General features: G+C 47.0%; 1 protein-coding gene across 1 annotated transcript; it reads right to left on the minus strand.

The window, feature by feature from the left end:
* Positions 1–282: 282 nt before the first annotated feature.
* On the minus strand, positions 283–6,873 carry LOC100358133 (protein FAM90A27P-like). Its single transcript, XM_002722361.3, has 6 exons — positions 6,802–6,873; positions 4,830–5,002; positions 3,677–3,845; positions 3,088–3,287; positions 2,504–2,609; positions 283–1,149 (listed from the first exon to the last, which is right to left on the minus strand). Exons 1-6 carry the CDS (start codon positions 6,871–6,873, stop codon positions 283–285), a joined length of 1,587 nt encoding a protein of 528 aa, XP_002722407.3.

Raw genomic sequence — 10,533 nt, forward strand, 5'->3', positions numbered from 1 at the left:
AGTCCTGAAGACCTGAGGCCATCTTCTCTGACCCAGAGTCAGGGTGGGGGTGGGAGTCTTGTAGGCAGCCTTTAGACACATCAAGGCCAGTCTTGGCAGGTGGATTTCCTAGGAGAAGAAAGTCACATCCTCCCATCCTGAAGAAGGATGATAATCAAGAACGCTCTGGGAAAATTAGCTGTGCCATCAGAGGCCCCAAAAAGTTGCTTACGTATGTTGTTATCTTTGTGCTTCCATTTGTTTTGTTGTGCTGGTTATGCTGGCCCACACAAGTTCTCCCTTTCAGTCACTGTCATCAGAGGAGGAAGAGACCAGAAGATCTTCATAGAGGACACTCCTTGTGACCTGGGGACCCTGCCTCTCAGACTCCTTTAAGACGTGAGTGTTCTGACAAGCAGCTGTAGACTTCTCTGGATTGGATGCGGGAGGGGTTCTGGACCTGGCACTGTCCTGTTTCTTGGGGCCGATTCTCTGTGTCATGTCTGGAACACCACTGGACACTCGAGGTTGGAAGATTGGGCAGTTCTGGCCTGAGCTTGAGCAATGTGAGTTAGATGGAGGCTGAGGGTCAGAAATTGGCTTCAGGACTAGCGTCCTTGTGGACACTTCGGATGCCCGAGAGTGTGCAGGTCCACTTGTACTGGAGAGAGGTTGAGAAACGAAGAGTCTTGTCTTCTTGGTGTGATTCTGGCTTGTCTGGATGGTGTCCTGGGCAGACCTCTTGCCTGGAGCCTGGGTGCTGAGTTTGGAGTTCTGGACACAATTTTTTGTGACTGGCTGTGGAGGCAACTTTGAATCCACCTCCGCAACTTTGATCTGTGCCTGTGGATTAGACCTGTGACCCAGGGTAGGTGTCTTCCTGGCAGGTTGAAGAGTGTCACAAGAGGAAACATCAGGCCCTTTGGCTGTTAGCTTGGCACTGCCAGCTGGGCCTGGGGTGAATTTCTTTAGAACATGGTGAGGGGAGTCAGCAAAGTTGACCCCAGATACCTGGGCTGGGCCGTCAGTGCTCAGCTGAGGTGTTTTGTTTGGAGCCTGGGTAGCCCAGCGTGATCTATAAGGTGTCTCACTAGGCAGTGGACATGGCAGTGCAGAGCCGAGGGGCGACTTCCTCTTGGATGTTTGCACAGGCAACGGTCTAGTAGGATGCTGTGGCAAGAAAGTTCACATTAGACCCCTCAGATGGATGAAGAACTCACATAGTCAACCATACAGAAATGGAAAATCAGCATGTTAGTAACAAAAAAGGATATTGATTACTAATATAAATAGGAAGAGAAAGTAGCACATACAGGTAGCACATACAAGATTGCAACTAAATCAGGACCACAAAAGGGGACGAGGCAGCCAATATAAAGAGACAGTACATGTGAAATTAAATTTCACAGAACTAAATAATGAAATCATCCAGTCACATCTTCAGAGATTGTCTACTCAGGTTAGTGAGGGGAAAAGAGTATGACATCAGTCTGATTCTTGTGTGTGGCAGATAGGACAAGACTATCATTACCTTGTCTGTTGTTAAGGTCAAGGGAGTGGCTGCACTGTGGAATGTGGTGCTGGGGTGAGAAGGGCTGACCACATTCCGGTTTTCGATCCATGTGTTGCACAGAGAGTGTTGTGAAATTTAAATAGGAAGCGAATTCTACGAAGCTGTATCTGACTTTGAAAATGTTTCCTACAGGTTTTAAAGGTTGATTGCATGTTGGTAGATTGCTGATGGAGCACCATCATATTGTTAAGGGGCAGTTAAATGCAGAAGACAACTACCCTGTGATGAGCTTTGAAAACTCTCTTGGGCCAGTGCTGTGGCATAGTGGGTAAAGCCACCGCCAGCAGTCCCAGCAAGCCATATGGGCACTGGTTCACATCCAGGCTGCTTCACTTCAGATGCAGCTCTCTCCTATGACCTGGAAAAGCAGTGGAAGATGGCCCAAGTCCTTGGGCCCCTGTACCCACCTGGGAGACAAGAAAGAACCCCCTGGCACCTGGCTTCAGATTGCACAGCTTGTGGTTGCAGCTATCTGGGGAGTGAACCAGTGGATGGAAGAACTCCCTCCCACACCTCTCTTTATCTCTGTACCTCTGCCCCTCTGTGACTCTGCCTTTCAAATAAATTTAAGAATCTTAAAAAGAACACACATGTCAACTACCTAATCCTTTCTTTATCCAATATGGAGAGTGTAAATGAGAAACATCTTTTGGAAAGGAAACATAGGATTAATAAAAGTGTAAAAGATGCCTTGGATGGATACAAGACAGCACATGATCAAATCATTCATGGATGCATCAACATGCCTCCACTAGCATTCACTGGCCAACTTGCAAATAGTGACATAAAAATTCAAATAAAGCAACTGGAACATGGGATACAGACAAATAAAACAGGATTCTGTGGGCCAGCCTTGGTTTTAATATGATTCCCACATAGAAGGGCATAGAATGAAGCAAATAAAAGTACGCAGAGAAAAAATCACACTGCAGAAGCGGGAGTAGGACTCACCCTCAGATAGGCACATGGTTCTGTTGCTGCCTCAGAGTTCTTCGGCTCCTTCTGTGGCCTCCCCTGTGTTGCCTGTGGTCCAGCTTTCCTCTGCTGCCCTTCATGCCTGCAGAACAAATCCTGTTATCTGTCTGAGGTACCTTTCCTACCTGTCTCCAAGAGGGACAGCAAACCAAACCAAGAGCACTCCCAGGGCCCCATGCTAGCCCTTGTTTAGGAGTGAGGCAGGCACTGAAGCCCCTGTGAACTTGGCTCCAGCGGTTCAATTCTTGTCTGGGAAGCCCCTCCACCCCCAGGATGTGCTGCGTTCCCTAGTGTGACTTCAGTGTTGTGCACTTTCATTTAGTCTGTGGCTGTTCTGGCTGCCAGGAGCAGCATTCCAAGGTATTCCACAGCCCTTCCCTTTAGTGGTTCTTAGAATAGGATGAGCTCGGTGTGCACCCCTGGAAGGTCTGGAGCACTTGTCTGTTTCTCTGCAGTTGTCTGTCTATGCCTAGAGACAGCTCCAGGGAAAGAAGAGGGGGTGGCACAATCTTCTTGGTAGCCAAAGCTCAGGGCTCAGACTGTGCCTGCAGAATCCTTACCTGTGAGTTCCTGCCTCTTGTCTCTCAGTCTTCCTCAAGGATTCTGCAGGCTGAAGTTCGTCAGGTTTCTTGGGTTTCAGGTTCTCCTTCTCCTGATTGCGACCCAAGGCCAGTAAGGGAACGGCCCCGCCCCAGGACTTCATGGGGCACCTCTTGCTTTTTGCCAAGTGCCCAAAGGCTCCACAGTTCTTGCATTTCACCTGTGGGTAGGGGAAGTGGTTATTACATGAGAGGGTACCAATCACAGGCAGTTTTCAAAGGTGGATATAAAGATTAGGGAAATTCAATATTCTTTGGTGGGAGATCATAGACCCATGGATTTTTATTTGCCAAGAAACTCAAGATATTATGATCCTCCCAGAGCCAATTGAATCCAGGAATCCAAGGAGGTAGAACTTTCACATCTAAAGGAGATGATAGTGGCTGTTCCCCACAGGCTCTGAATGTGCCGATCAGCCAGGTAAAGAGAAGGCAAACCAGTCCGGCTTGGCTAAGGAGGAATAACTGAAGGATGGACACACAGATTCCCGTGTTTAAACCAACTCCTCATGGACTCCTTTGTTCTCGAAAGCCCCAAGGCTCCGCTTACCTTGCTGTACTCTCCATCTGGTGGGGAAGCCCTCTGGCACACCGATCTTCTCTGTGGCTTATTGTCCTTCAGGGGCCTTCGAGGCTGATGACATACTGAATGGCGTGCCATCTGATGCATAGCCTTGGGCTTCTGATCGGGCTTGCTCTTTAATTGATCATTGGTTTTCCTAGTCCAAAGAAACAAATTTAAAAATTCAAAATGTATGACACAAGCCCCTCATACGTCTATTTCTCCCAGGAGAGATTGGAGGGACTTCCTGAGTACTAACCCGCATCCACCACATCTTGGATCTGTGATAGATGCCCCATTCTGACCTATTTTGTGAACTCATTGTAGTGTTTACCTACTGCCAAAAAAGGAAACTGCCCAAGAAAAGACCACTTAATTAAAAGGCTTCTAATAGATGGTGATAGTGAATTGGCAACCCTACACAAAAGTATTTTTGGTTCTGAGTGTTGGTCTAGCTTCTCTCTCCAGACTAAAAGCCCCAGCAAAGCCAACAGAAGGGTGGCCAACAACTGGTATTTCAGATCATAAAAACTCTCTATTTTCACAGAGTAACTTCTTACCCACAAAGCCGGCAGAATGCTCTGACAAAGCTTTGATATTTCACCTTGTCAAAACAAAATGAATTCTCTCAAGTTAACTGAGGGCAAAAGTAAGTTAGATGCTGGGTGACAGTGAGGCAAAGGGAGACAGTCACACGCACTATTCTTGGACATAGAATGAAAATCGATAAGTAAGTGCTTGACCTTTATACAATCCTTCCTTCTGAAAAGCTGAAGTTGACAAATTGATGCGGTCTGTGATCAACCAGTCAAACTGAACAGTTCCCAACAGGGCATGTGCATAAGCCAGTCAGAACTGAGCAAGCTGAAATCCTTCATTTGCATCAGGAGGACTCCATGAGACCCTGAGCAGGACATCTCCCTCAATAGGAGAATTCCTTCCTCTCTTGGGAGAGGTTCTTTGATCTCCAGTGAGGGCTGCATTGCCCTGGCTTGCAAACCCTGTGATTAACAAATCTTGTTAAATTTTTAAAGTCAAGCTCCTGTGAAGTGAGTGTCCTGCAGCCTTGTTCAGGCAGAAATGGAGGGCCCTTGGGGAATCAGGTCCTGGCCCCATGGCTCACTCCCCAAATTGGCCTTACCTGTCCTTTGGGTCATCTGGTCTTTGGGAAGTTGCTTGGGGCTGGTCCACCGTAAGCTGACATTTCCCTTGGGAGACACAGCGGGCTGTGGGATCCTCTCCAGGCTTCAAGGGAAATCGTAACATGGCCTCAACAGAGGCAACAACTACCCACTTCTCCACCATCAAATCGATCTGATAAAGAGAAAAAAGGCATCAAGATTCAACTTTCAGCCTGCAAGCAGGAAGTGACTTTGGGAAAAGAGAAGATAAACTCCCAGTCACTTGAGCATTTTCTTTTTCTTATACAGAAGGCTTTGTGTTTAAGTATGTGTAAGATTTATAATTTATTTGAAAGGCAGAGTTACAGAGAGACAGAGGCAGAGAGAGAGAAAGAGAAGCCTTGCATCCACTGATTCACTCCCCAAATGGCCACAATGGCTGGACCTGGGCCGATTTGAAGCTGGGAGCCATGAGCTTCTTCTGGATCTCCCATGAGGTGCAAAGGGCCAAGGACCTGGGTGATCTGCTTTCCCAAGCCATAGCAGAGAGCTGTGTAGGGAAAGGAGCAGCCAGGAAGAAAGCGGCATCCATATGGGAGGCCGGCATGCAGGCAGCAGAATGACCCACCTCACCACAGTGCCAGCCTTTTTCCTTTCTGTTTAAAATGTTTTGATTAGGCCAGCGCCGCGGCTCACTAGGCTAATCCTTCGCCTAGCGGCGCCGGCACACCGGGTTCTAGTCCCGGTCGGGGCACGGATTCTGTCCCGGTTGCCCCTCTTCCAGGGGAGCTCTCTGCTATGGCCAGGGAGTGCAGTGGAGGATGGCCCAGGTGCTTGGGCCCTGCACCCCATGGGAGACCAGGAAAAGCACCTGGCTCCTGGCTCCTGCCATCAGATCAGCGCGGTGCGCCGGCCACAGCGCGCCAGCCGGGGCGGCCATTGGAGGGTGAACCAACGGCAAAAGGAAGATCTTTATCTCTGTCTCTCTCTCTCACTGTCCACTCTGCCGGTCAAAAAATAAAAAATAAAAAAAATAAAATGTTTTGATTACCATGTTAGTATTTGTAAGCCTTTTAGGAGGAGCCGGTTTTGAGACACAGAGGTAATCCATATAGGCACCAGTTTGATTCCTAGCTGCTCCATCTCTGACCCTTCTCCTTGCTAGTCTGTTGTGGGAAAGCACCAAAAGATGCCTCAAGTATGTGGACCCCTGCCCCCACATGAGAGACCTGCATGAAGTTCCAGCCTCCTGGCTTCTGATGGCCTTTGCATCTATTTGAGCAGTGAACCAGCAGATGGAATCAACCAATCAGTCTGTGTGTGTGTGTGTGTGTGTATGTTTGTGTGTGTCGGTGTGTCCATCTCTCTGTAGCTCTGCATTTCAAACAAGTAAATCTCCAAGGAAAACCTTTGTGGGGCAACTGCAGTGTTTCAACACATGCTTACAGCAGTGAGCACCTTAAACTTTCGTTATTCCACAGCCAACAGTGAACTTGCTGGTGACCTCCAAATAGTACCAATGGGTGAAGGAACAGGGTCTTGCTTTGTTTCCATTCTCTTCATACTATTTGTTGACTCTTTTACTTAGAGTAGGGCTCACTCTCTGATCACTAAGTTTGCTGACAATAGATCACTGTAAAAAGCAAGAGTGGGTATCTGAGAGGGAGGGTAAGGGGGGAAGTGCCACTATGTTCCTAAATCTGTTAGATGAAATGCATGAAACTTTTGTAACTTCAATAAAGTTTCAAAAACAGAAAGTGGAGTGTGGGGGAAATGCTGGTGTGAGCTGAAGGGAAGTAAGATCCATAGCAATTGCATATGCCTGTGTTCTCCTAACGTCCTTTGAAATTGGCCAGTGCAATGTACAGAGAGTTTTAAACACTGACTATTACAGCTGATCATGGGAGGAGTACCTGCCTCGGACTGACCCTCAGCTTTGATGCCATCTCATTCCATCTACTTCTCACTTGACCCAGTATCTCCCATACTCACATCTTGTTGTGGGATCCCCCATTGCTTTAACAGCTCCTTCCCCTGTTCCATGGAAAGAGTGTTGGGGTCCATTGTGGATGGTGCTGGCCAAGGGCATCTGCCTCCCTGGGGAAAGAGAAACGGAAGCCACTGGATTCTTATGCCCTGAATTTCAACTAGCTTCTAACAAGGCACTGAGTACATTGAAAGAAAAGATAAGTGAATAACACTCTGTTTGGAAGCCCTCAGTCAAAGGTGCAATGGCCCCTTTACTGCTCACTAGCCACCCCATCTAAATCAGAAAGTTAGGGGGAAATGGTGCCCTTTATCTAATAATGAACATTTCAGAAATATGGTTTGAATCAGGCTCTATCTTGGGAAGTATGAAGCAGTTAATTAATCCTTTCCTCAACTCTTAACACCACCTTCCATGGATTGTCCCCACCCTCCTATTTTTCCTATTTAATACACCAAGGCCCAAAACAATAATGGAAACTCACCTGTGGTCTTTCTCGAGCTCTGAGTTTGTTCAGGTGCAGGCACAGGGGCAATTCAGCTGGAGACAGAAGCTTCCAGCACAACCAGTGGAGACATAGGCTGAGGGGGAGGAGACCATGTCCTGTAGCTTTATACTGTCCCACAGCCCCAGGATGATCACGTGACACACCCTAATCCCCACAACTCAATTACATTGAGAGGATTTTCACCCAGGCCTCTGATCTGGTTCACTACTTTATTGAATGCTACTCCTATAGCACTTTTCATTTCAACGCATACGTGGGCATTTAAACAACACATTGTAGCTTGGTGTTTGCCGTCCCCAACATTTTTAAAAAATTAAGTATGTAACAGTGTGTTTTAACACTATATGAAAGCTCCTAAAAATGTTCATGGGAAGGGCAGGGTTAAGGGAGGAGATGGTCTTGCCCAGCAAGTTAAGCAGATTAAGCTGAAGCCATGTGCATCACTGGTATCCCCTGTTGGAGTCTATGCTGCTCTGCTTCTGAGCAGATCCCTGCTACTGTGCCTCAGAAACTGTTGGAGGAATGGCCCCGGTCAGCCACAGGAGGGACCCAGATGGAATTCATGGTTTGAAGACATTTGGTGAGTGAACCAGTGGATGGAAGATCTCTCCCCCTCCCCCTCTCTCTTTCCTCACCCTCCCTTCCTCCTTCTCAGACTGTTGCTAATCCTTTCACAGGAATAAGCCACTCATGCAAAACTGGATTCAAAGTAAGACTTTCTGGTGCAAAAAAAAAAATGTAATCCATTCATGCTTTCTCACACTGGGCATTATCAATAAGCATTTGAAAGACTCCTCATGTGCATGGAATCAAAAATGATGGTACACTGGCATAAACTTCTCTTGTAATTCAATTTTCATGAACTCTTCAAAGTGTTCTCATTGTTTTAGAGAGAGGCTATGTGCTGACGCTAATTAGAAAATATTAGAGGTCAAAATTATGTTTAATGCACCTAACCTGCTCATCCTCACAGCTTAGCAATGAGGGACACTGGAGAATAACGCTATGAACCCTCGGGATTGTGTGGCTGATGGGTTTCCGGGCTCCCTGCCTGGCACTTCCAGAGACTCTGGTACCAAGGACCACAGTCTGAGAAAAGATCAAACTCCAACCTGGAAATGAGGTTTCTGCTCCATGTGTATCGCTTTTGCACCTTCTTAACTTGCAGAAAATCTCAGTCAAGCTGGTGTTTGTGCCAGGAATACAGGCCAACCCTCCCCCAACTCCACTCCTTGAGCCTGGGGCCACACTGATGTTAGAGTGATGGCTGCAAGCCGTGACCATTTTTAGAACTTGAAAACCCATGTTTCTTTTCTCTGCCTCTGATATCTGTGCCTAGTGAGTTGCTGTTCAGCTACTTTATTTCCTCCCATTCTTATTTGAGTGAAGCCTGGCTCGCTTGTAAAATGAGGACAGGTCAACATGAATGATGTTTGCACACACACATGTGAAGCGTTGTGAATGCTCTCTGGGGTATAGTAAATGTTCCAAAACTTCATGGTTCAGTTTTAAACCCTGTTACTTCTCTAAGAAAATCTGGCAATAATTATTTCCTCAGTCTTTCAGCTCCTTCTCACTGCAAGTGTGACCCATATAGTTCGCTTTAATCCCTTGGAAAATGAGAAGCAGGGATCAGCCTCTTGGTGTCATGGGTTAGGACACTGCTTGAGACACCAACACCCCAAATTAAAGTAGTGATTTGAGTCCTTGCTGCCTCACTTCTGATTCAGCTCCCTGTTAATGAGGCTGGGAAAGCAGCAAAAGATGGCTCAAGTGGTTGGTTTGCTGCCACCCTTGTGGGAGACCAGGATGGAGTTCCTGGCTCCTGCTTTCAGCCTGGTCCAGATCTGCCTGTTGCAGCTCTCAGGCAAATAAACCAGCAGAGGAAAGTTTCTCTGTGTCTGTGTCTTTATGCGTGTGTGTGTGTGACATGTATGCACACACAGAAACACAGTCTTTCAATTAAATACTTTTTAAAAGAAATTTAGGAGCTTTGAATAGCAGGACAATATATTATGTAGATTAGTCTGTTGGGAAACTTAAAGAATTAATCAGAACTTATATTTCTTAAGTGAATATAAAGGCAACAGGGCTTATTACTGAAAACTCAGGAAAAATTAGAGGGCTGTGGGGACCCTCCAGGATTCTCAAATGCAGAAGGCAGGGTCTGATTCTCTAGACAGGTGGAGGATAGACCTGCCAGGCATCTGATGCACAGCATCTCAGAAACACTGGCACTAGGCACCTTGATTCACCACTGTGCTTTCACTTGTATCTTTTGGAAATCCCCCTCATGCACACCTAGTTAATGTGGTGCAGCTCAGTGGGAAGAGGACTAGGAGAGATCTCTCTATCTTGGTATGAGCTGCCAGCACAGCCTAGCATCTAGCAGACACATGGCCTCCTTGCCAGCCCCTCATAACAGGCTGGGCATTTTCTGCTCCCCTCTGTGTGAGCCCTGTTTGTCTCCAGGGTCAATGAAAAGAAAGAGCCTCTGCAAAACACTCTGCAGTCTCTTTCTTTTGTAAAGATTTTTTATTTATTTGAAAGAGTTAAAGGGAGAGAAGGAGAAGCAGAGAGAGACAGAGAGGGAGATCTTCCATCCAATGGTTCTCTCCCCAGGTGGCTGCAATGGCTGGAGCTAAGCTGAACCAAAGCCAGGAGCCGGGAGCTTCTTGATGGTCTCCCACATGGGTGCAGATGTTCAATGACTTGGACCATATTCTGCTGCTTTCCCAAGGCTACTGCAGAGAGCTGGATCACAGTGGAGCAGCCAGCACTGGCCCACCACTGAATTCTCTTGAGGGACATAGCTAGAAGCATTTCGTCATTCTTGGTAATTAGCAAAAAAAAAAAAAAAAAAAAAAAAATGATTTGGAAAAAAAAGAGTTCTCAGCTTCCCAGAGCCACATGGTCCTGACCTCTGTTGGTGATATGATGATGGTGGCTCTGAGGGGAGGGAAGTGATTGACTCAAAAACGGGGATCCTGGCATCTGGTTCTCACCCTCCCCATGATGCTGCCTGCTGGAACCTTCATCCTGAGCCCATCGTCCTCCAACAGGGTGAACTGGGGAGACTTTCTTTCTTTTGTGAGAGATTTATTTATTTGAAAGAGCAACATGGATGAGGGCAAGTAAAAGTGAGGGAGATAGAGGAAAAGAGAATGAGAGATTGAGATCCTATACACTGATTCACCCCCCAAGTGGCTGCAACAGCCAGGACTGGATC

Source organism: Oryctolagus cuniculus, chromosome 18 (genome assembly GCF_964237555.1).
Source record: "Oryctolagus cuniculus chromosome 18, mOryCun1.1, whole genome shotgun sequence".
Taxonomy (NCBI): domain Eukaryota; kingdom Metazoa; phylum Chordata; class Mammalia; order Lagomorpha; family Leporidae; genus Oryctolagus; species Oryctolagus cuniculus.

Bases quoted from the DNA above. Each gene is read 5' to 3' on its own strand.
- LOC100358133 (XM_002722361.3), bottom strand. From the start codon at position 6,873: ATGGACCCCAACACTCTTTCCATGGAACAGGGGAAGGAGCTGTTAAAG. The intron at 5,003-6,801 runs GTGAGTATGGGA...TCTCTTTATCAG, and splicing joins GGGGGATCCCACAACAAGAT to ATCGATTTGATGGTGGAGAA. The intron at 3,846-4,829 runs GTAAGGCCAATT...TCTTTGGACTAG, and splicing joins CCAGATGACCCAAAGGACAG to GAAAACCAATGATCAATTAA.